The sequence below is a fragment of the Pipistrellus kuhlii genome, unplaced genomic scaffold, assembly GCF_014108245.1.
Source record: "Pipistrellus kuhlii isolate mPipKuh1 unplaced genomic scaffold, mPipKuh1.p scaffold_m20_p_14, whole genome shotgun sequence".
Classification (NCBI taxonomy): Eukaryota; Metazoa; Chordata; class Mammalia; order Chiroptera; family Vespertilionidae; genus Pipistrellus; species Pipistrellus kuhlii.
This window is the reverse complement of record NW_023425449.1, coordinates 32,779,680-32,806,314: the sequence shown is the minus strand read 5'-3', so window position 1 is coordinate 32,806,314 and position 26,635 is coordinate 32,779,680. Positions and strand designations below refer to the sequence as shown.

At 42.9% G+C, this 26,635-nt stretch overlaps 1 protein-coding gene across 2 annotated transcripts in view; it reads left to right on the top strand.

The window, feature by feature from the left end:
- SLCO5A1 (solute carrier organic anion transporter family member 5A1) overlaps positions 1–26,635 on the top strand; it is a 92,575-nt gene that overhangs the window by 10,388 nt on the left and 55,552 nt on the right. For both annotated transcript variants that reach the window (XM_036437106.2, XM_036437105.2), the window contains exon 2: positions 26,208–26,340. In XM_036437106.2, coding sequence (XP_036292999.1) covers positions 26,208–26,340 — 133 coding nt within the window. The remainder of the gene's footprint in view (positions 1–26,207; positions 26,341–26,635) is intronic.

The following is a 26,635-nucleotide window of genomic DNA, read 5'->3' as shown; positions in this document are numbered from 1 at the left end:
AGGGGCCGAGTCCCAGTAAGTTCATGAGCTGGCCCTTTAAAACCCAGCAGCCTCTGCCTCACTCACCCACAATCCCCGCTGGCTTTTACAGCCCGAGGTTATGGGACTTCTCTTCCCAGCTCTGGAACCCTGGGGCTTGGTGTGAAGCTGTGACCCCTTGCTTCTCACAGGGGGGCTCTGCAGCCTAGATATCCCGCAGGATTAAGAAAAAACGCCACAGGTGAGTGTCGGACCAGACTGTTATGCGCCTCTGCCCCTCCTACTAGTCTCGATGTAGGTACATGTTTACTTCTCTAGTTGTAGACTTCCATTCAGCCAGATTTCAGGTGGTCCTGAGAGAGAACTGTTTGGTATTTTAGTTGTAATTTTGATATGGTTATGAGAGGTGGTGAGTACCGGTGTCTACCTACGCCACCGTCTTGGTTCTCTTCCTTTTTGCCATTTTATTTACTAAAATGTATTTTAAAGTTATAGTTGATATATTAAACACATCAGATTTGCAAGTTTTTCTCCCATTCTGGGTGTTGTCTTTCCACTGTTGATTCTTTCCTACGACGTGCAGAACTTTTTAACCTTGGTGTTGTCTCACTGTGGATTTGTAATTTTGCCTTTAAGTTACATCCAAGAAATGATCACCAAACCCAATGTAGAGAAGCCTTTGTCCCTATGTTTTCTTTCAGGAGTTTAATAGTTTGAGGTCTTACATTTAGAACTTTAATCTGATTCGGGTTATTTTTGGGTATGTTGTAAGGTAAGGGTCCAACATCATTCTTTTGTGTGTAGATATGTGGTTTCCCCTTCACCATTTGTAGAAGAGGCTCTTTTTTGCCATTGTGTGTGTTCTTGGCTTCCTTGTCAACAATTGGCAGCTGCCTTTGTTTTTCATGTTTTATAGATAAGGAAATCAAGATTAAATAATGGGCTCAAGGTCATCTAAAAAGTGGCAAAACCAGCCCCCAAGGTAATCACCCAAAGCCTGAGCTTGAGCTTTCAAAATGATGGGGAGGGAAACATCTATAACCCTCCAGTGTGCCTTTGGCTGAGTTCTTAACTTCATTATCTAGAAAGGGGATGAGGAGGCGAGGCTGGTGGCTTTTTAGCTTCCTATTGCTTCCGAAGTTCTCTGGCTCTTGGCCTCTCCAGCCCTGCTTGGTATGGTCTTGTTCTGGAACTTGGAACTTGGGTCTGGAGAGATGTAGCTGCTCTGCCTTTCAGAAGCTTGTCTGCGAGCACGTTCCCCAGCCCCCGGAGGCCTGAGCCATGCTGCTATGTGCCAGCTGTCTGGGGGAAGCAGGCCTGCCTGCTGCTTCCTGTTGCTCCTATTTCAGGCAGCTGTGTGTTACCTGATGGGAAATGCAGAGTCTGCTTCCCCTCCCGGGAGTTATGATGGCTTATGGAACTGTCACCCTGCAAAAATGCTAATCCCTGTTTCCTAATATAGCCTAGAAAGGCAGGTGCAGGTTACTCTTGCTTAAAAGTAAAGAGCATATTTTTGTAACTAATATTTTCAGCAGGATGAAATGGCTTAAGGTTGCAAGTTATATGAAATTGAATCACTCAGTTCCTGACTTCCTAGCATGTAGGAATTCTTGGCTGTTACACTTTAGTAATAATAGGTTTTGGTTTTATCTGATGCTCTCCCCTTCCCCCCCCCCCCCGCCCCCCACACACACACCTTGAGTTCTTATAAAGGAAATAGAAGTTTTAAATTTTGTTGTTTGTTTTTGTGTTTTTGTGTTTTGTTTGTTTTTGTAATAGTGGTGAGAAATTTAAGTGAACAAGACTGTGGGTAGTGAATTCCAGACCTGAGACTTTCTGGCTGTAAATCAACTTCTGATCAATGTATAAAGGTGGACCCCCAGTCCTGGTTTGCACAGTGTCTCTATGTTATTGGGTGAAGGATAATTGCCAGTTTCTGGTCTAGAAACATGCTCTTGTCCCTGGGTGTAATTTCAGCTGGAAGGGGAACCTTTCCGCATTTGAATTGCATTTTAATGACTTCACTTCAGGTGGAGGATAGCAGTACATTTTAACACAATGTCTTCCTGAGATAAATCTGAAAAATTTTCCTATGGGAAAGAATATATATATATAAAATCTCAGAACAATGACCTGAAATGTGGTTTTGCTAGCTTTTAAGGTGTCTCTAGTTACTAGCATTTCATTTCTTTGAAACTCTCAAGAGGCTGGAATCTGTTTCTGGTTGTACAGTGTTGTCCTCTACACACGTGTTAGTCCAGGAGTGGTCTGCGGGACTCTTACATGCATTCTCATGGAATATCTACTTATTCACTTACATGACATCTCATACCACTTTGGGAATGATGAACTTGGGACTTAAACCTTCCAGGACAACCATCCTATAGAAAAGATAAACCAGATGTAAATGGCTCATTTGTTATTTGACACAAACTCAACTATAATCACAGAGATGACTTTGACCAAATCACGTCACTTTTCAGGACCTTAGTTTCCTTTCCTGTAAAGTGACCTAGTTTGACCATACCATTAGACTTCTAATCTATGGTGATGTTTTGAAAGTTTGACCAGGGATTGGAGCAGTGAGAGGAATATGCTATATACTCTATTTTTTAAAAAATATATATTTTTATTGATTTCAGAGAGGAAGGGGAAGGGAGAAAGAGATAGAAACTTCAGTGATGAGAATCATTGATTGGCTGCCTCCTGCAGGCCCCCTAATGGAGATTGAGCCCACAACCCAGGCAAATGCCCTTGACCCAAATGGAACCCAGGACGCTTTAGTTTGCAGATTGATGCTCTATACACCGAGCCAAACCAGCTAGGGCCATATACTGTCTTTTTTTTTTTTTTTAAACGAATTCTTAGGAAGTGATCCTGACCCCCAACGAACTTACATCTAGTTTGTTTGTTTGACACCATCTATTCTGTAGGCTGTGACCCCTAGCAATCAGTCCACATCTCAGGGTTTCAATTTTCATATTTGTCAATGGGTGGAATTGGAGTCACAAAGTGTCTTCCTGGGATTAAACTGTCTGATTTCTTCTGGACCTGCTGTGGCATCGATCCTGAAACTAGCATATTCAAGGCAGCTGAAACTTGTGGCTGCTGGAGCTGGGCTGCCTGGGTTCAACTCCCAGCTCTTCCAGAGGCCAGTGTAACTGGGGAAGTTCTGTGGCTTCTCGCTGCCCAGCCCCACCCCTGTTAACACCGGGTCATTGTGGGCTAGTTGTGATCGGATGGCTGTGAAGCACTTCACACAGGGCCTGGCGCGGCACCTGGTTGAACGCTAAGAAAAGTGGGCTGTCATTCTGTAAAGAAGTTACCCCCAGCCAGGAAGAGAGCGGTGTTTGCTTTCATGGTAGCTGGCAGGGTGCGGCTTCTCGTGTGGCTTTTCCGTCAGGTTGCCTGCCTCACAAGCTGTGCTCAATGTCCCTGGGTTGATTGCCCTGAGCCAGGTGGAACGAGGCACGGGGGCTCCATTGCATCACCTGAGTTCTTAATTGGGCGGCGTCTCCTCCGGAGGCATCCACCCCTCTCCCTCCCGCCACCGTAATGCGCGGACTCCATGCTTCCTTGGGTCTGGAACGGCTGATAACCTTCCTTACAAAGCAGAGAGTGACCCTTCGGAGAAGGAAGACAAAGCTTTCAGGTTATAAATAACTTCCTGATGAGAGATGCTCTTGCTATGGGCTTCTGATAATTATGATGGGAGCTGTTGGCTATAATCACCTTTAATTGCTAAGGACCATAGCTATGCTCACGGGCTATCTTGATGCTTCTTCTGTCCTATGCTAGACGTAACCCTCTCTGCTCAGGTCTCTAAGCTGCCAGTTCTGGTAACCTGAGAGCACTTGGTGGTTCCTGGAGTGGACCTATGACTCTCCTGGGTAGTTTGGCTCACGTGGTTATTATAGAAAGGGAGGTGGGGAAGAGGATGTGAAGGAGCAGGGAGCGAATGCCAGGGAAACACAGAAACGGGCCTTGATCAAATTGTCTCACAGAGGGCACGCAGTCTGTGTGTGGGTGAAGGAGAAAAAACAAAGCAAGTGGAGGAAATAGCTACATCTTCAGGCTGTGTGTCCTACTGCCTGCCATGCCGAAACTGGTCTGGCTCAATGGATAGGGTGTCGGCCGGCGGACTGGGAAGTCCTGGATTTGATTCTGGTCAAGCACATATGCCTTGGTTGCGGGCACATCCCTGTGTGGGGAGTGTGCAGGAGGTAGCTGATCGATGTTTCTCTCTCATCGATGTTTCTAACTCTCTATCCCTTTCCTTTCCTTTCTGTAAAAAAAATCAATAAAATATATTAAAAAAAATAAAGAAATATGCTACACAGGCTGGGAGCTCTGTCTCCACTTTTAAGGCGTTTGGCTACCTCTAGCTACACCTGTCAAGGGGCTCAGAAAAAATCCACAGGTTCCACTTCTCCTACAAATTCTCAACCAACTGGCTCTGCCCTGGCGCCTCCCATTCGCGTTCATTGCCTGGGGCCTCGCTTTCTTCTCCCTGCCCAGGACCTGTGGGTTCTGGCAGCCTTTTCGGATGCTGAGTTTTGCTCTCTATTAGCTCTTTCTGGCAGCTGGCCAGTTCTGCTGTTGTGGTCCGCCTGCTCAGCTCTCAGAACGTTTCTGGGGTCCCGGGCGCTGGGATTCCCTTGCCCAGGCGTGAATTCCCACTTTAAGCCACACAAAGCACTTTGCTATAGATGGCTCTCAATCTCCATAGGGCCCATCTTGTGTCTGTGGCTGGTGAACTCACTGGGTTAGACACCGCCCAGTGTTAAGGAGGCTCATGACCACGGCTGAGTCAATTACCACAGCTCTGTCCCATAATGCACTGCTTTCATCTTGCCCTGTCAACTTGCAAATGAGGTTACTGACTGATTGACCCTCCAGAAGGCAGGGGCTAGGAGCAATGCTCACCCATCCCCATTGCAAAGAACAAACACTAAGACAAAATACAAAATCCCTCCTCTCCTCCCTACCCTCAAGCCCTTCCTACTTCAGGTCATATACTGTATGGCAGTACGTGGAAAACGTGTAATAATTATTATAATTAACTTGGCATACTAATGATGATATGGTAATTAGAATCATTATCTTAAGTAAGTAGTCCTGCGAAGACAGGGCATGTCAATGTTCTGACCCAGCTGGTTTTAAATGACTGAAGTGATTCCAGGTCTTTTCAGAGTTTCTTTTCAGTATATTTTACTGTGTTTTGTTAGGTGGCTTGTTTCTTTGTGTGTGTTGTTGTTTCCAATTTGCATGCCAAATAAAGTATTCACATGTTTCATTGGAAATTGTATTTAGGTTAAAAAAGAAGTATTCCTTTTCCTTGTTGATGTTGATATTCTTTCATACCTAAAAGGTAAATTGTTACTCCATCTGAGTTATTAGGCTAAAAAGCACATGCTGATTATTGCACATTAAAAAATATATATATTTTATTGATTTTACACAGAGAGGAAATGAGAGAGAGAGAGAGAGAGAGAGAGAGAGCGTGAGCTAGAGCTAGAAACGTCGATGAGAGAGAAACATCGACCAGCTGCCTCTTGCACACTCCCCACTGGGGATGTGCCCGCAACCAAGGTACATGTCCGTGACCGGAATTGAACCCGGGACCTTTTGGTCCGCAGGCCGATGCTCTATCCACTGAGCCAAACCAGTTTCGGTTCTGCACATTTTCTTTAATGAGTTGATTTCAGATTATGCTGGCTAAGTTTTGAACCCATAGGCTGCCTTGCTTTAAGAAAAATTGATACACAAAACTAAAAACTTAGAATACTTATTTTTCAGGTGGGAAGGTGAATTTCTTACTATACAAGAAGGTTTTTTTGTTTGTTTTTTGTAATTTTTTTTTTTAACCATTCTATGAATTTCCTTTGCTATGATTATTAAAAAAGTACCCTACTTGTAGGTCTTAGGAGCATATCCATCCATTAAAATCTCACACATGTATACTCTAATGCCAGATAGTTATTCTCCACCAGTCACAAAATCTGGCCAAAAAGTGCCTCTCCCCCTTTCGAGTTTTCTTCTTTTTTTATTTTTATTTTTTATTTGGCAGCATCTGTGATTTTCATTTGAGGGCTATTAGTAATTTCATTTCCACATAAGCTCCAGGTGGCTTATGATTCTGAGATGTACAACTGCCTGCCGTACAAGTAAACATAACGCTTTGAGACACAGGCACCATCTCTTCAGTCAGTTGGATATTAATAAACTTGGATATTTGCTGAAGGGGGGCAGCACAGGAGACTGGAAAGGAGTTGGGGCTGCAACCTGAAGCTTGAGCCTTGGTGTTAGATGTGGTCTGGCCTCGCGGCTTAATCACCCTGTGATCTTGAGCCACCCAGCTGTTCTGATTCATCTCATTCCCTGGCGAATAATGACCTGTCCTCTACCTCTGTGATACATGTGGCTCTCAGATGAAATGAGAGAGCTGAAGACAATGTCCTTTCACTCTTCAGAGGTTCATGGACATACACTCTGTGCTGGATGCTGAGGGATGAGGTATAACTGTCTCCTGGGGAAGGCAGATAATGTATAAGTGAGGGCAAGTAATTACAAATCCTGCTAAGTTCTGTAAGTGAAGGAACCCACATGGAACTGCATTTGGGAGAAGGTATTTACATAGAAAGATCCTTAGAGGAAGCCATGTGTAAGCAAAGGCTGAAGGGACATTTGAGAACTGTGACATGGGAAATGGAACATCAGTTCAGAATTCTGATTTCACCAACCTTGGAATGGCCTTCTCCCCCACCCCACCAATTGTGCTTATTTATTTTGTTCTTTAGATTCCCATATAAATGAGTCATATTTGTCTTTCTCTGACATTTCATTGAACATAATACCCTTGAGGTCAGTGGTTTCCAACCTTTCTAATGCCACGACCATTTCCCGATGGTTGGGACCCACAGGTTGAGACTACATGCAGGGCTGCCTAAGACCATCGGAAAACACAGATATTTACATTACGATTCATTAACAGTAGCAAAATTACAGTTATGAAGTAGCAACGAAAATAATTTTATGGTTGGGGGTCACCACAACATGAGGAACTATATTAAAGGGTCGGAGCATTAGAAAGGTTGAGAACCACTGCTCTAGGTTCATCTACGCCGATGCAAATGGTAAGATTTCATTCTTATTTATGGCCAAGTCATATTCCATTGTATATATGTACGGTAGCCTTTTTTTTATCACTTGTCTGTGGATGGGCACTTGGGTGGCTCCCATGGTGTAAATAATGTAAATCTACCCAATGAACATTTTTAAATATGTCTGATCGTCATAAAAATGTAGCTTTCTGGAGCCACCTATTCAGAGAGTTCTGTGTTAGTAGGACTATCTATGGTCACGTCCTCGAATCTGTACTTTCTAAAAGCTTCCCAGATGATCCCAAGACACTATTGTCCAGAAGAAATCCCGGTCAGAAACAACAATTTCCAAGGAATGGCCCCGGCCTGGTCTTATGTGTTGCTTCCCATTGCTGTGTGTAGTTCCTACCTCATTCTCCATCTTCTGAAGCTTCTGTGACACAGGGTCTGGGCTTCCCCATCACTGTTGTGAAGCTGGTCCCAGTTCCAGCAGGTGTGTTGTATGGTGGCGGGGTGTGGGGGGGACTTCTGGATTCTATTTAAGTGGGGGAAGGGAGCTCTGCTTGCGGACATACATTGGAATTCTGGTAGACCGCGGTGGGTTGTTTTGGAAATCTGAATGCTTTTTGTAACTATACTTTATTGGAAACATTCACAGTTCTAGGAAAGTAAGCCCGGAGAGTCCTCACGGCAGAATTCATTGTCCTTTTGCCCTCTGCCTGGTTTTAATAAAACTTTGATGTATTCTAACACCTGTTTAATATAATCAAGTAGTTTTAAATATGGAATTAGTACTTGCTCTGATGTTGGGGTCCTTGAGGCAGAAGGAACTGGGAGCCTGTTTCTCTTTTCGCTCTCCCTCCTGGGGTTTTGGGGAAGCCAGTAGCAGCATGTTTGAGAACACAGAGTAGCCACTGGGATTTACCAGGGAGAGGCTGCTAAGCATTTTGTTTCTTTTCTGTGCTCCACGCTGCTTTGTACAAGGTTAATATGAGCAGTCCAGGAGAGTTTAGTGGCTGGTAGGGTGTGACCAGTGTCCAGATTCCTTTTGAGTGCAGCTTGTCCTGAAGGGGGAGAATGGTTGGAATAGTGATTCTTAGGTGTCTCAGGAGACGAGCTCCAATCACCTCTTATGCCCAGTGATTGCTGCCTTTGGGACCACCAAAGCTTGAGGACGCTGGTTGTTTTCTGGTGAGAAGGAGTGAATACATGGGTTTATCTTTATGGAGTACCTGTGCCTGTGAGGGCTCACCCTTGCCTTCATGCTGGAGAACCCGGAAACATCCAGGTTTCTCTGACAGGAGGGCCTTTGGGTAGGACTGACACTCCTATTCTCCCCTCCTTCCCCCCTCCCAGGCTGCCTCACCTCTGTTTCTGCCTCGTTTCCACACATCCTGAGGCCTAGGAGCGGGCTGGTAGCCTCCCGCCCCCATGTGCTAGCAATTGTGGAACAGACAACCCCTTCCCTGGTTTTCTTTAAACCAGGCTGCAGTTTGTCAAAGACATCTACAGAGAGCAACAGGGAAATAAACTCCGAAAATACAAGATGCGGGTTGATTTCTAAGGGATGGATTTCAGATCCTCACAGAATGGCCTTGCTTCCAGGCCTGGTTTTATCCTACATCCTCTCTTGGGGATTCTAATGTCTCCTCCCAGAGGACAGTGAGAAACTCACACACACCTCGCAGGGATCTCACCCACCCTGGCCTCTGACCTGCTTCACAAGGAGGCACTGTCTTATCACCTTCCCCCTTTCCTGCAGCAAGATTCCTGCATGTCAGGATCCTTCCCGGCTGCTTCCTCCTTTCTCTTTCTCCCCAACAGGGAGGTGTGGGGGACTCTCCTGGCTGGTGGACTCCCTTGAGAGGTGTAGGATAGTCTCTTAGCGAGACCCGTGGGGACCACTGAAACCAAGGGACAAGCCCAAGATGCCAGCTGGCGGGTTTGGGAAAGAACAGATGAGGGAGCGTGCAGAAATGCACTGACACCGGAGAGGATCAGAGGAGATGAAACGCACCCGCTGATGACAGTGCAGTCCCTGTCATTTCATTGGATGCTGTCCAGCCCCCAAGAGGGTGATAGTCTTTTTGGCCTGGGATGGTAGACATGGCTGTGTAGGAGTCCACCTTGAGCACAGGGCAGGATGGGGCTGGTCCCGTGGTCGGCGAACTGCGGCTCGTGAGCCACATGTGGCTCTTTGGCCTCTTGAGTGTGGCTCTTCCACAAAATACCATGGCCGGGGCGAGTCTGTTTTGAAGAAGTGGTGTTAGAAGAAGTTTAAGGTTAAAAGATGTGGCTCTCAAAAGAAATTTCCGTCGTTGTACTGTTGATATTTGGCTCTGTTGACGAATGAGTTGGCCGACCACTGGGCTGGGCCAAAGAGGGTGAGAGGGTATGATGGAAACAGAAGATGGGGACGTGGGGAAAGCTCGGCATGGAGCTTGACTGCGTGTTTGGGCCGGACTGTGGAAGGCCTAAGAGGTGCTGTGATTTGTAGATAATATTTATACGGCAGGCTTTTTGATCCAACAATGCTAGCTTGATTTGGCATGTCTAGTAAAACGTTTGTGAAAAATTTCCCAGTGTTCATGGTCAGTTAACAGGAAGTGAAGAGAGATGAAAATGAGAGTGTGCAAATTATTCTCTGGACTGTTTCTCAATATTAGGACTCATTTGGGTTTTCGGTGTTACCCCTGGAGATATAATCAAAGGCTTAATTCATGATGAGAAAGTCTTTCTCTGTGTATGCGTTTCTTATTTTGAGGAACCCAATCTTTGTTAGCGAGACCTTTAAATTATTCTAGGGTAACTGATTTTTCTAAGTTACAGCATACGGTAAAATGGCCCTCAAATGTGTTGGGGTAGCTATTAAATTAAACAATTCTCAGGGGGAACATTGTGTGTTAATTGGGCTTTATTTCCACTGCAGGGAAAAGCAGTATGCTGCATATGTAATTCTAAGACTCTAAGGAAATTTGAGACATTAGTCCGTTGCCCTGTAAAATGCTCAAAGCACCTTAAGGGAGTTGCTCACAAATAATAGAATTCTAGAGTTTCCTGGGTGGAATTTATCTTAAGGATAATCTAGACCAGTGGCTATCCAGCTTTAGTGAGCAGCAGAATCACCAGGTTCCTGGGCCCCACCCCTAGAGACTGAAGGAACAACAGCTACTGGGAAAATAATTATTTTAAAGAAAGGATGCCAGTTGGTAGCCTGCCTCTCCCTCCAATGGGTATTTCCTAAGGAATTCTGTTGTTCATGTGAGCAGCTAAGTTTAAAGACTTGGTTAAAAAAAAAATGAATGAATGAGTATAGATTCTAGTGTATGTGTTCAAATTGTTATGCATTATGTAAGCACACAGTGCAACAGGCAATATACTACTATGTCATGGTTAAGATCCCAGTCAGGCTGAGTTGCCTGGACTCAGAGATCAACGCTTTGTTACTTTGGGCAGGTTTCTTAAGCTTTCTAATTTTTCTATCTGCAGACAGAAATAAGAATTGTACCTATCTTATAGGGTTGTTATAAAGAACTAGAGGCCCTGTGTATGAATTTGTGCACGGTGGGGGTCTAGCTGACCAGCTCAGATTAGGTTGATTGGGGCCAGGCCAGCCAGGGGGGAGGGGCCACAGGAGGTTGGCTGGCCGACCCCACCTTATCAGAGTGGGGGTGGGGTGATTGGGGTACAGTGTGCACCAAAGCAACCGGTTGTTCCAGTCGTTCCAGTTGTTCTGGTGTTCTGGTTGCTTGGCTTTTATATATATAGATAACTTCATTAATGTATGCTAAGAGATTAGACTAGCACTTGGAACATTTTAGGCAGTCGATAAAGCTTAGCCATTTCCCCCCTCTCTGTCTCCTCCCTTCCCCTCTTATTATTTTTAAATTCTTTATTGTTTTGTTATTATTTTTAACATTAAAAAAAGACTGATAAGATAGACACAATATTCAAGTAGTCATCTTTGGGTAGTAGAAGTCTGAGTGATTTTTATGTTTTGGGTTCTTTTCTTTAACAACAAATTTGCAGTGAACTTGAGTTGATTTATAATTAGAAAAATACTACTTAAAATAGTATGTTTACTATGATTATTTTTCCAAAAGAATATATGCCAGTATTCATGCCATATCCTATGATTTTTGGTCTCACTGCTCTGTGATCTGTTTCTGTTGAGTTCTCATCTGCTCTGAAACCAGCTTTCCACCTTAAATTTTAAATTTTGTTGATGACCCTTTCTTTCTCTTGGCCACATGTGGTGGAGACCAGTGAATCTTTTGGTCTCTTAGAGTTTATAAATTCTTTCTCCTAAATGTCTCTCACACCATTGTCCACTGGCCCAGCCTCATTCAGATCCTTATCACGTTATGCCCAGATTATCGGATTTTCTTATCCATTGTCTCCTTTTGATTCTTACATAGTGATGCCAGACTAACGTCCATTTTGATTGTATCACTCCTTTTCTCACACACTTTAAGGGGCTCCTCAGGTTACTGAGAATACAGTCCAATTTCCTAGATTGAAACAGAAGATTTCTCAACATTTGCTCTCTCCTGCTCTCCCAAATATTCATCTTTACCTGATTTCTGGTAATTTCTTATGGTATTTTTGAACGAGTGTCTTCACCTTCCTGTCTCCTTTATGGTCATATTTTACTCATCCTTGAAGAGTTTGCTTAAATACATCCTTGTCCATGGTGTTCACATTTTGGCCTTTGTAAATTACAGTGGCCTTTCTCTGTTCATTGGCAATTCATCATACACTGGCTTCCAGTTTTTTGTTTTTTTTTTTTTGTACTGAAATGATATTAATCTCTGTGTCTTTTAATATTTTATGAGTTTATCTCCTTTTCCCAACTAAATTATAGTGTTTCTGAGGGTACTCACATTTTTTAACTCCCAAGATCCTGCAGAGGATGGGTGATATAAAAGATATTGATTGGTGACTTCATTTATTCTTAATATTTAATAAAAATAGTTGCTAGGAAAAAAAGCCTGCTTTAAAAAAAGAAATGAGAAAAGAGAATGTCAATTTAGATATTTCCCTTCTTGTCTTTATTTTTGACTTTGCCACTTATAATGCTGTTTATCCTGATAGTCTGAACTTTTAAAAAAATGGTCAGATCAATATTTTCAAGCCTTCTGTAATTTACTGATTAGAAAAGACCATTCATTTGTTGATTATAGCAATATTTATTTTGTTGTTAATCCTCACTAGTGGATATTTTTTCCATTGATTTTAGAGAGAGTGTTAAGGGAGAAGTAGAGAGAGAGAGTTTCAGAGACGTAGTATTTAGATGGATTGACACTGTTTGGGGTCCCTAAATTCAGCATGAATGTATTCCATGATCATACTAAACTACTTAACTCAAATCCTTGTTGTATGGTCTGCTTTTTATTTTTTACTTTTATTGGCATTTATTTGATGCTTAATTTACTCCTGGACCATAGTTTTGTTTCTTCGGTTTCTTCTGGTATATCTTTTCCTCCCATGCAGCCGCCTCTTCTGGCTCAGGAACAGTCTGCTCTTTCGCTGTAAGATCCTCTCGGTGTGGCAGGCAGAACTCGTTTGGGTTCACCTGCCCAAGGGTTCTGTAAGTTCTGTGCTACATCTGGGGAGCTGTGTTCCCTGGGATGTGCTCAGTGACTAGAGAATCGACACCTAAACCCTTACGTCCAGCACTATTCTCTGCATGTGTAAGCACATGCAGCAAAAAATTCAACACTCTGGGCCGCTGGCCTTATATCCATCCCACTGTTTGGCCTGGGCACACCTACCAGCTCCACCATTGGAATGACAAATGACAAACATGGCTTCTGTAAAGTGACATCCTTCAGATACTTGTGGCTTTTCGGGTAGCACACCCTGGATGGCCTGGGCAGTTTTGCCAGTGTCCTTAGAGCGAACATGAAGATTTGAGCCTCTTGTGTTGCATAGTTTTGTGGGGTTTTCTGGGTCAAGGGAATAGTGAACCATTTTCAGAGGTCCCCTCCGGCCGCTTTTGGGAAGAGCTGTTAGGGCCCGCATCTGGGGGAACCCAATGTAAGTCACCTGCTATAGCAAGGACTTACATATCCGTGAGAAGACAATTTTAGATTGTACGAAGACTATGTCTTTGGTTGGCATGCTGCCCTTGTTCTGTAATTAAGATGCACAGTAGGGAAGCATCTTATTGAAATAATAAGATGATCATGCATTATGTTATTATAATGTATGGTTCATTGTTTAAATGAATAATAAAAATGATAATTGCATGTGTAATCAGTTTACACTAAGGTTGTTAGAGTGAACTATTCACTGGAGGTGTAAGAGCTTGTTATCACTCATCACTCTAGTCTCATATATTATAATGTTTGTGACTCTTGGAATGTCATGTTTATAAACAAGTCCCACAAGATATAATGTGGGCTGGCACTTTTCAAGCTGAGCTGGCAGCGTTTGGATGAGAACTAATCCGAATTACTAGGGTAAATGTGGAGTAAACAGCGAGGAACCTGGATCACGTAAGCTGCTTACAGTGGCCATGGCCTGGGACAGGAGTGAGATCTGCACAGGTCTCCGTGTGCTGCTTTTGGACTCAGCAATTTACTATCCAATTCAATACGAACACTCAGAGTCCTTTCACTGCCTTGTATTATTTTGTTTAAATCAAGTTTTTTTTTGTTTTTTTGTTTTTTTTCTCATGGTAGTCACTAGAATAAGCACACGTTTCATAATTATGGGCTAAGCATACCGAAATTCACTGAAGAAGCAAATCTGCCCCAGAGGGATGATTGTCAACATATAATTTTGGTCAAAGGAGCAGAACTGGTGAATAACCTAAGGGCTGATCCCATGGCTTTCTAAATCTCCTGAAATAATGTGAAGTTAGATGATTTTTTTTTATTGTTTAAAGTATTACATATGTCTCTTTTTCCCCTGATTGACCTCCTTCCACCCCCACCACCTGAAGTTAGGTGATTTTAAAAAAAACACCTGCCTCTTGACTTACTATGCAGACCTTATATTAAATCCTATAATCAGAAAGATAGAAGTAATGTTCAAAAAGTGAAGGTTGGTCAATATAGGGCTAATAACAATTTTGGCTTAGTTCACCATTTAGGGAAGTATTTTATTGATTTACTTAATTTTTTATTTATTTTATTTTACTTTTTTTATTGAATTGATTGAGGTGACATTGGTTAATAAACTTATATAGGTTTCAGGTGTATAATTCTATAATATGTCACATGAATATTGTATTGTGTGTTCACCACCCTAAGTCTCCTTCTATCACCGTTTGTCCCCTCCTTACTGTGTTCTATTCCCCGCCATCCCCGCTCCTGGGTGTTTTTTAACTGGTTGAGTGAAATACTCTCTTGAGGATCCATAGCTGGTGCCTGACATCCGTTCTCAGATGCCAGCTCTCAGAATAACAATTGCAAACATTTTCTGCTGCTACTGCTCTTCTCCTATTAAATTTACATTCTATTAATAACTCTGAAATCCCAAAGTTGGTTTTGCAACCCATTTTATGGCAGAATTAGACCTGATCTGACAGGGAGCTGGTTTTTAAATCATACTTAGTATGAATATTCATTCATTTTTTTTGCAGTAGCAATAGCGTGGTTGATTTTGGAGCACCATTCCTCATCCCACTGGGAGAGTTACACAGTATACAGCATCATTCATCCTTTTAATTGTGTAAAAGGTGATAAATTCTTAATTCCAAGACACATTCAGCCTTGAGTTTGGGCTCAGGGATTGTGGACCCAAGTTCATGATTTTATCTCATATGGACAACATGAATGAATTGCAATGCCCTGTAAGCAAATGCAAATGCTGGTGGCTAGGGCTGGCTATGCAGTGAATGGCTTCTTTGAGGTCAGCAGTGACTACACCTCAGTCATGATCATCACGGGGCATAAAGAAGTTAGATATTTGAAGCAAATCTGTGTTAGGACATTCCAGAAAAACAGAACCAATAAGCCACTGGTTGATGTTTTGTTTCTCTTTCTCTCCCTTTCTCTCTAAAAATCAATTAAAAAAATTTAAAACATGTTCATAGAAGTACCTGCTTCCCACTCTTTCCCTTCTCCCCCAGGCTCACCATATTTGCCAACTGGTGAAACTTTCTGATAGTAGTTGAAAAACTGAAAGATTGAATGGGCTTCAAAAGACCGATAAATCTATATCATGGACAATGTGTTAAAATATAAAAAAGAATTGCTTCATAACAAATGATATTTATTCAGTCCATCCCTGATACAAAATATAGAACTCTTAAAAGAAGAATAAAAGAAATAGACAGAATTCAAAGTCATTTTTTCTGATCAGAGTTGACATTTTTATATACTAACTTCTTTGGTATTTTCAGAAACATATTAGCTTCACATTTTGAACTATTAAATATTATATAATAGCTCTATTATCTCTAGTCAGCAGGTTTCAGAATTAATGCTCTGTAAGTGATGAGATTACTCTAGAAATGTCCTTGAGAACTTGATAAAGTGTGTGAGTAAATTTGAAAACTTCACATAGTAAATTTATGAAGACATCTTTAATAACTCTGCCCTGAAAATTATAGTAGCTCCTATGACAATTCAGGATTTTCTTTTCTAAATATATATTTTTATTGATTTCAGAGAGGAAGGGGGAGAGAGACAGAGACAGAGACAGAGAGAGAGAGAGAGAGAGAGAGAGAGAGAGAGAGAGAGAGGAACATCAATGATGAGAGGGAATCATTGATTGGCTGCCTCCTGCACTCCCTAGTAGTATTGAGCCTGCAACTCAGGCGTGTGCCCTTGACTAGAATCAAATCTGGGATCCTTTAGTCCGTAGGCCGACACCCTATCCATTGAACCAAATCAGCTAGGGCAATTCAAGATTTTCTTATTAAGTGGGACTTAGGGTTGACATCTCTTATGTATTATTTGGCAGTTGCATAAATTAATATTTTTCTTTTTTAAAAAAATATGTTTTATTGATTTTTATACAGAGAGAAAGGGAGAGAGATAGAGAGTTAGAAACATCGATGAGAGAGAGTAATCGATCAGCTGCCTCTTGCACACCCCCTACTGGGGCTATGCCTGCAACCAAGGTACATGCCCTTGACTGGAATCGAACCCGGGACCCTTCAGTCCCCAAGCCGATGCTCTATCCATTGAGCCAAACCGGTCTCGGCAATATTTTTCTTTAAAAAAAAATATTTTATTTATTTTTTATAGAGAGGAAGAGAGAGGGATAGAGATTTAGAAACATTGATGAGAGAGAATCATCGATCAGCTGCCTCTTGCACATCCCCTACTGGGGATGTGCTCGCAACCAAGGCACACGCTCTTGACCGGAATCGAACCTGGGACCCTTCAGTCCACAGGCTGACGCTCTATCCACTGAGCCAAACCGGTTTTGGCAAATCAATATTTTTCTACTGGGAGAACACTAATGAATTTTTTTTTTTCTTCATGGTTTGATTTTGGTATTTGTTGTGCAAAGTGAGATTTCATTTGTGGTTTCATTCAAATCACCTGGGAGGCCATGTGGTATCTTATATAATAAAGAGATAATATGCAAATTGACCATCATGCCCTTGCACGAGATGGCTGCCACAAGATGGCCGGCAGGGGAGGGCAGTTGTGGGTGATCAGGCCAGCAGAGGAGGGCAGTTAGGGCTGACCAGGCCAATAGGGGAGGACAATTGGGGATTACCAGGCCTGCAGGGAAGGGCAGTTGGGGATTACCAGACCTGCAGGGGAGGGCAGTTAGGGGCGACTGGGCTGGCAGAAGAACAGTTAGGCATTGATTAGGCTGGCAGGGGAGTGGTTAGGGGGTGACTAGGCAAGCAGGCGAGTGATTGGCAGCTAGTAGTCCTGGATTGTGAGAGGGATGTCTTAGACTGAAGAGGGTGCAGGCTGGGCTGAGGGACCCCTCCCTCCCTGCCCCCAGTGCACAAATTTCATGCACCAGGCCTCTAGTAAAATATAAATGTTTGCACTCTGGAGTCTGATGGACTTGGTCTTGAATCTACCACTTACTAGGATTGTGACTTGGGTATATTCCTTAACTTTCAAAGGTCAGAATCCTTCTGTCAAGTGGGAACTCATTAAATTTACTGCTCAGTTATTTCGTTGGGAGAATTAAGTATTGTGTTTAAAAAGCACAGAGGAGGCACTTAAAGTATTAGATTTCTTCTTCCATTTCTTTCTCTCCTTAAGTCTTCTCAAATTCTTATTGTTACCACCATTTAGTCCTTATCATAGAATGTCTTATTTTGGTAATTATCTTTTCTTGTGTGTTTTATTTCTCAAGAAAGAATTCCTCACAAACTCTTTATAGGAAGGAACATGGCCCTTTTTATCATGAATAATATTTACAATAAAAATATTTTCAGCCGAAACCGGTTTGGTTCAGTGGTAGAGTGTCGGTCTGCGGACTAAAAGGTCCCGGGTTCGATTCCGGTCAGGGGCATGTACGTTGGTTGGGGGCACATCCCCAGTAGGGGGTGTGCAAGAGGTAGCTGGTTGATTCTCTCTCATCGATGTTTCTAGCTCTCTATCTCTCTCCCTTCCTCTCTGTAAAAATCAATAAAATATATTTAAAAAATATTTTCAATTACAGTTGACATACACTATATTATTAATTTTAGGTGTACAACATAGTGGATAGATAATATAATTTACAAAGCGATCCCCAAGTAAGTCTAGTGTCCACTTGACCTCAGACATAGTTATTACAATATTATTAACTATATTCCCTATGCTGTACTTTGTATCCCCATGACTATTTTGTACTATCAGTCTGTACTTCTAAATCCTTCACCTTTTTCACCCAGTCTCCCAACCGTCCTCCCATCTGAGAACCATCAGTTTGTTGATTGTATCTTTGAGTTTGTTTTCATTTTGTATGTTCATTAGTTTTTTAAGTTGGCACATATATCACTCTTAATATTTAACACCAGCTATTTCATAAGTATAACTTCAACAAGTAATTATTGATGAATCATTAGAGAATAGGGTGTTTTGAGTAATTAAATATTCTGATTATCTGATAACCAGCTATGTGAATTCCCTATTTAAAGAGTTCAGTAAATACATTTAACACTAAAATGATACTGAATATATCATCATCATCCTTTTGTGGCTCTGAAGATATTTTAAAGCTTTGTATTAGCTCAGAACCATAACTTTAACTATTAAGTGAGTATAATAATAGAAGTAATCTTGTTAATTGTTATAGCTGACATTGACTGAGCACTTAGTAAGTGTTAAAGCTTTTATGTGCATTATCTCATTTATTCCCTCAATAGCTCTTGGAAATAGATAAGTTATGGCTCTCTATTTATAGATGAGGAAGCCTGTCTAGCAGGATTAAGTATCTTGTCTAAGACCATGGAGCCAGTCCCTGACAGTAACAGATATCTGATGCTGAAGCCAGTGCTTTTATGAACCACTCTGAGGTGAATCATAATTGCCCCTAGGACATCAAGCATTCCTTTTTATTTAAAATGAAATACCTTGTTTTAGATCGATCATTTGCCATATTTCTTCCTCATAAAAATCTACTCTAGATCCACTTTCTTTTCCCCCTGCTTTGCATTGAATTTGTTGGAGTAACACTGGTCAACAAAATCACACAGGTTCTAGGTGCACAATCCTGAAACACATCATCTGTACATTGTATTGTGTGTTCACACCAAGTCAAGTCTCTGCCCATCACCATTTATCCCCCTAATGAGAATTTATTCTTATTCCAAGTAAAAGTGTTAGAAGAAACACAAAGCAGTTAGATATATTAACTTCGTAAAATTGCTTGTGTTTATAAATCACCTTTGTTATTTATCTAGTAAAAGAGTAACATGCTAATACTCACTCCTGATTGGCCCACCATCCAATCAGGAGTGAGTATGCAAATTAACCCACAAAGATGGAAAGTTAATTTGCATATGCAGGCTTTGAGCATGGCAACAAGGCCTAGTGCATGAAAATTGGTAACCCTGGGGGCTTGGGGGGAGGGAGAGGTGTCCCTCAGCCCAGCCTGCACCCTCTCACAGTCTGATAGCTGAGAGGGGATGTCTGACTGATGGCTTAGGCCTGTTCCTCACAGGCAGCAGACCTAAGCTGGCAGTTGGACATCTTTAGTACTGCCGTGCAGGCAGGAGAGGCTCCCACCACCACTGCTGTGCTTGCCAGCTATGAGCCTGGCTCAGGGCTTCTAGATAGGTGGTGCTCCCCCTGTGAGAGTGCACTGATCAGTGGGGGCAGCTCCTGCCTTGAGCGTCTGCCCCCTGGTTGTCAATGCACATCATAGCGATTGGTTGTTTCACTGTTTGGTCAATTTGCATATTAGACTTTTATTATGTAGGTTACCTAGTGTTATCCTTTATTTATTTATTTTTTTAAATACGTATTTTAGAAAAAGGAATAGAGAGGGGGAGAGAAAGAAATATTGATGTGAGAGGGGGTAACATTGATTAGACTTGGGATCAAGTCTGCAACCCTGGCATGTATCCCAAATGAGAATCAAATGGGCAACATTTTGGTGCCTGGGATGATGCCCAACCAACTGAACCACACTGGCCAGGCTTCTAGGGTTATCTTTCAGCAATAGTTCTGTCAGTTACTATAGACTTTGACAACTAACACTTTTCTAAATGTAAGAATAAGTTTTACAGTGAGTATAAGCTATCTGATTGTATTAGAACTAACTCCAGTGGACTGATAGAAAGAAGGGGGTAATATTAAACATGTTCTAAAAAGTTTCTATCCCTTCACTGTCTGCAAAACTGCATGGAAGGCTGTGACAATTGCCATCGTCTGCAGGGACACTTGCACATGACATTCTTCCACTTGTGCCTAAGTGTTGCTCTAGACTTGGCTCTTTCCTATGGAGCTCATGCTTCTCTGGATGCCTGGAAAGCACACTGGAGTGTCATACCTTTGCTTGTTTACCTGGAAGGTGTTTCCTGGCATGACTTACCTTTCCCAGGAGACAAATTTAATCTGCTCTTAACAGCTGGTACACTCCTCTGCGTCTTCACGGTAATTATTGAAGTAAGTGTCATACAACACATTTGGAATGTATTTTTCAGCTAATGTGCATTTCTCTGCCATCGTATGTCAGCCAATTAGTGGTGGTGCTGGAGATGAAAAATGAGCTTCTGTTTCATTTAGAATGCTTTTAAGTCTTGTGCTACTAGCAATTCCCAAAATATTTCGAGATTTTCAGCTCTTATGGAACTAATTTCCTTAGCGGTAGAGACCTACATACTTCTAATTAAACCTTTGTTGCTTTCTTTTTGTATTTTAGAGACATGTGTCCATAAACAGAAATGCTTTGGTATCAGACAGAGACGAGTTCTAATTTTGGCTCTACCCTTACTGGTAATTGGTAATCTCCTATCTTCTCAGGGTTCAGCTTTCTCATCTGTAAGTTGGGAAGGATAATATTTTTTTACCCATAAAGTGTTTAGTGTTGAATGGCACAAAAGATGTTAAGTGCCTATTGTAGTTTCTGGAAGATCATCAATAAACAATAGTTGTGTTGTCATTTTATTTCATAGTGAATTGTAGTTTCACTAAAATATTACTTGGGGTTTATACTCTTACTAGAGGCCTGGTGCACGAAATTCTTGCATGGGTAGGGTCCCTAGGCCTAGCCAGCAATCAGGGTCGATTGGTGCCTTCTGGCTGCTAGCTGGGGCCTTTCTTCATTTTGTGCTGCCCGTGGTGGTCAGTGCACATCATAGTGAGTGATCAAACTATCAGTCTCCTGGTGGAACTCCCAAGGGGTCAATTTGCATATTAGGCTATTAGATATATACTAGAGGCTTGGTGCATGAAAATTCATGCATTGGAGGGAGGGTCCCTCAGCCCGGTCTGCCCCCTCTTAAGTCTGGGAGCTCTCAGGGGCGGGAGGTGACCTGGTGATCAGGGGAAGGCGATGCCACATTACACTTCTGCTGCTGCCACTGCCGGCAGCACAGGCCTCGGATGGTCCTGGGCAGCTGAGCAGCTGCCATCCAAGGCTTCCCTGAACCTCTGGTTGGCCCTAGGTGGCTGAGGGGAAGAGGGGCCTGGGGGACTGTGGAGGCAGATGCACCTGTGGCCCCAGTGGGGCTGGGCACCGCCATCTTGTGGCTATGTGCACCACCATCTTTGAGGGAATGGCAATCAACATATTCCATCCTTATTGGCTGTGGGTGCCACCATCTTTGAGGAGGGAAGTCAATAAGCATATTCCCTCCTTATTGGTTGTGGGCACTGCCATCTTTGTAATGGTGTGAGGGTCAATTAGCATATTTCCTCTTTATTAAATAGAAGATAAGCCGAATATTTAAGAAATTGCCAATAATGGAAAAATGGACTTAAATTTTTAAAATGAGTATTTCTGCCCTAGCTGGTTTGGCTTAGTGCAGTGGTTGGCAAACTCATTAGTCAACAGAGCCAAATATCAACAGTACAATGATTAAAATTTCTTTTGAGAGCTGAAAACCGACTTCTGCTCATGGACCATGAAGTTTCAATTGCACTGTACATGTGTGTGCATCTGCATGTGGTATTTTGTGGAAGAGCCACACTCAAGGGGCAAAAGAGCCGTATGTGGCTCTCGAGCCGCAGTGTGCCAACCACTGGTTTAGTAGATAGAGCCATCAGCCTGTGGACTGAAGGGTCCTGGGTTTGATTCTAGTCAAGGGCACATGCCTCGGTTGTGGGCTCGATCCCCAGTATGGGGCATGCCAGAGGTAGCCAATCAGTGATTCTCCCTCATCACTGATGTTTCTGTTTCTTTCTCCCTCTCCCTTTCTTTCTGAAATTAATAAAAATATATTTTAAAAAGTAAAAATAAAAATGAGTATTTCCTGAAGGTATAAAAACTCTTCTTAAACATTAACATTAATCCTTGCATTATGCCTCAAAAATATTAATATTGTTTCTACTTTCCTATATACATAATGCAGTGAGAAATGTCATCATGATATATGGTGAGCTTATGCCCTAAAGCTTGTACCAAACGTATAACTCTGGTGATGATTTATTTGGTTAGAGTTGTATCTCATTGTTTGTAACTTCTATTTTTTTGATAACTAGGGAAGTTATTTTCTCATGGGTTCATTAATGTTTTGATTATTTTTTGCATTAGGAATCCATACTTAACTTTTACTAAAACATGTTATTGCCCCCAAAAGTAAATTGTAAAACTTTGACATATATATATTTTTAATGCTTTCATGATAGCTGTCCTTGTGGTTCTTCCTGAGGACTGGATTAAGTTTATAGACAGCAGTCACTCATGGGTGATCAAATTTGATGTCTTAAAGGCACAGCTCATTAAACCCTCCCCTCTCCCGTGCCCCAGATAGGAATAAGGTGCAACTGGCAGCTTATATATGTACATGGTTGTTCCCTTTTAGAGCACAAATTACTTTGAAAATATTTCTAGAGGAAGAGAGTGAATTTAATGCTCACTGTGGTAGCGAGGGAAACATACTTCGAACCCCAAGAACCATTTCCCGTCTCCTCTGGAACCTCAGATGCTTCTGGATCTTTCAGCAAAGTGACAGAGTGCAGGCAGCTGTCCTTGGGCTGTCAGGTCTGTGTCACAATGACTGAATCACTTAAAAAGAAAAAGAAAAAAAATTGCTGCTCAAAATAACTGAGATCAAAGGTGTCCTCCTGCCTGAGCCTGTGAGCGGAAAGACTGAGCGAGGGAAGATCCTCTAGATGCGATGCTCTCAAGTACTTGGCTAATTTTCAAGGAATTATGCAAGTTGAGTGGGAGCTGCTGTCCCCGCTGCTGTACTTTCGCAGCGGCGTGTGGGCTGCTTTGCGTGTCCTCTTTTCTTCTGCAGTGGCCGTGACACCAGGCATACTCAGGAGAGCGATTCCTCTCACCTGTCCCAGCCTGGGCTGAGAGGTCATTTGAGGACCTCAGGCAAGCATGTGACCCGTCGCTCTGCACACCCGTCCTGGGTGCAGTCCCAGGTCCTGAGCCCGAGCCTGACTTTTTCCTGTAAACCCCCATCCCCACCCCTACCCCCGTCAGCATCAGTTCCCAGCAGCACTCAGTGCCCGGTGGGGCTGAGCCAGGAGGAAGCAGGGAGCCAGCAGGGAAGAGTGGGAGGTGGGGTGCAGCATGGAAACAGAGTCCGATAAGTTAGAGGCCAAGTTCGAACGAGGGTCCGTTCCAAAGAGGCGCTAGGAACTCTGGAAACCCACTGGGGAGGGTGGTGGCCCGGAGGTAACAGCCAGGCCTGGAGGGGGCTGGGTAGGAGTTCAGGCTCTGAGGCTAAAGCACAGAAACCAACCGTGCCAAACCGAGGACTTCCTGGGACAGGCAGATGAAGGTGGCTCCGGGGACTGGGCGGCCCCAGGGCCTCGGGGGCAGGCGCCCACGGATGGCTCTCGGAGGCACTGTCGCAAGGACGAATCCACGTCGATGGCTTTTGTTACTTCACTCGAGATTGAGGTCCATGTCTCCACCCCTTCTCTGCTCAGCAGTATTATTAGTGCTTATGGTCAGCGCTGCTTAGGCATGGATGTGGCATCGGTGAAAAAAAGGTCCTTGTTCTCATGGAAATAACATTCCAGTGGGAGAGACAGACAATAAGCAACTACACAAATGTCATGCGGGATGGTGCTGTGTGCCAGAGTGCAAACTCTAGCACGGTAGGGTGACAAAGAGCAAGGGGGTGAGGGGTGGGGTGCCATGTGTGTATTTACACATGTAACATATAACACATATACCAAACATAGTAAAATAGTATAGTTATATAGCTATACATATATGAAAATATCATACATATAACATACATATAGTTATAAACAGTAAAGTTCTATAGGTATTCATACATGTACATATGTCTGTTACTGAGAGTGATACTGTTGGGCTTATAATGAAGATGTTTTTCTGATTACACAGCTGAATTTTTAAAAGCTCCACCTGCGTCTCATGACGTAGCTCAGGTTCACGGGCTCCCCGTCAGTGGGTGACACGGGCTACACCAGCACAGCCACATGGGCATCCTGGTGTTGGGAGACCTGCGCCCAGCGCCCCGGGCACACAGCGTTTGGCAGAAACGCCCCTTCTCGTCTGGGTCTGTGAGACGGCCTCTTTCGTGCCAGAGGCACTATTTCGGGAAGATGATTCATGTCCCATTTTGGCCTCATTACAGTTCTAAGTTGTATATGGTGCTGGTTCGCCTGGAGGTGTAAACACACATTTTATCTTCACACGCACACGGGAATGCCTGCGTCTGGGAGAGTCCTTTCTATTCCCGAGTCCCGTTTCAGGCTGTAAACAGGGAGGCCAGCAGGATATTTACCAGAACGAGTTTTACTTGATGAGAAGCAGGCTTCTGAGAGAATGCCAGCCTCTGAGGTGCGCCTCCTCCAGGCTGCACTTCCACGCACAGATGGGGAAGTGCAGGAACCTGACGTCTTATTGCCACAAGCAGGCGATTCTGTAAAACAAACACTCCCTGCTCGTGCTCTGCTGCATGGTGTGAAAAGTGCAAGCAGGTGCTAAGGGGCTGTCTGTAGCTCTAAGTAACAGAAGGGACAGGATTATTCAAGGTTTATTCAGGTGCAGGCATTCTGATTATCCCAGTTTGCTCTTGGTGAATACAGTTTTATTGAAAGGACATGGCAAACCACTCATTTCTTCAGTGACTAACATGCACGATGGTGCCGGAAGTGAGAAGCATGTAGCATCTGTGTTTATCATTCCTGAAAAGTGTTGATTGATTCGTCCTCGAGTACCTGGGTTTCATCAGGACAGACGCTGGGTTTGGAGTGCGGCTAGATTTCTCTATGACTTTCAAGGAATTTCATATCCTGCCTCAAAATTTAAAAGTCGGGGAAATATTATTTGCTTAAATATTTTTAAATCATGGACAACGGATTTGTTACTTTTTGCTTTAAGCCCATATTGATGGTGAAAAAATTTTAAAGTGTATTTCTATTTATCTCATGAAGGGAGAGAGAGATAGAAACATCAATGAGAGAGAATCACTGATTGGCTGCCTCCTGCACACCCCACACTGGAGATGTAACCCGCAATTGGGGCTTGTGCCCTGACTAGGAATTGAACCGTGACCTTCCAGTTCATAGGTCAACACTCAACCATTGAGCCATGCTGGCAAGGCTGATGGTGACATTTTTTGAATAGAATGACAACCTTTCTGATCTACTGACAGTAAAACCCCAGCCCCTGCCCGTTTGGACATGTGCTTTATAAATTATTTTCTAATTCAGCTGTGGGTTGGTGCTTTCTACTTGGGTTCTAACTCAGGCCACTTAAAAAGATTTAGTAATCTGCCGAAACTGGTTTGGCTCAATGGATAGAGAGTCGGCTTGGGGACTGAAGGGTCCCGGGTTCGATTCCGGTCAAGGGCATGTACCTTCATTGCGGGCATATCCCCAGTAGGGGGTATGCAAGAGGCAGCTGATCGATGACTCTCTCTCATCGATGTTTCTCTCTATCTCTCTCCCTTCCTCTCTGTACAAAATCAATAAAATATATTAAAAAAAAAGATTTAGTAATCTTTAAGATTCCTCAGTTAACAGTAAACCAAACTCATTGTGAGATCTTTGATTCTAAAGTGGTGACTTGAAAATATTAGTGATCTGAGGGTGATTTAAGAAGGTTTGCCTATCCAACTAAATCCAGCTTCATGGCAAAATCTGGCCTTGAATTCCCTCAACCTGTTAGAATCTTCTGTGACAAGAGACATCTACCCTCCCCCCTCCCCCCCCCCATATTGTTGAGACTACCTATTATATTCTATTGGTTATTCAATGACCACCTCATTAACCACCCATGTCTGTACTTTCAGAAATGTAAACTGCATGGGTCTGGGGTATGTCCTGAGCCCTTATATTAAAAAATAGAGAAAATCAACCAAAAAGTTCTTCAAATGATTTGCATGCTCTAACAGTACAACAGGCAACAGTTAAACAAAGGGCATGATTTGAAACCCAAATATCAACATAGACACAATCCCTAAAGCTCTCAAAAGAGGGAATCTTTCCATCCCCTTTTGGAAGTTGTTAGCTGGGTAAAACTGTGACTTCTGCATGGTCTGACTGAAACTGGACGATGGAGCGCCCGGAGCAGGCCGCTTACTTCACCTTTCCCCTTCTGTCTTCTCAGCCATCATGTATGTCATGGGAGCTCTTGGCCCTGCGGTGGGATACTTATTAGGTGGACTTCTTATTGGTTTTTATGTTGATCCCAGAAATCCTGTGCAACTTGACCAGAATGACCCTCGTTTCATTGGAAACTGGTAAGAACTGTTTACTAAATTTTTCATTTCATTTTTTGTTAACGACAGAGTCACAGTAGCTTTGTAGTTAATATAAAAACTTCCCCAGGGGGGGATCTGAAAGATAGCCAAAAGTCACTGAGGAGGGGGTAGTAGGCAAAATGATAATCTCTCCAAGTTCTCTATATCCCAGTCCCCAGGATTTTGGAATGAGTCACCTTTTCCTGGCAAAGGGGACTTTGTAGGTGTGATTAAGTTAAGGATCTTGAGATGGGGAGATTATCCTGGGTGATCCCGGTGGGCCCAATATAATCAC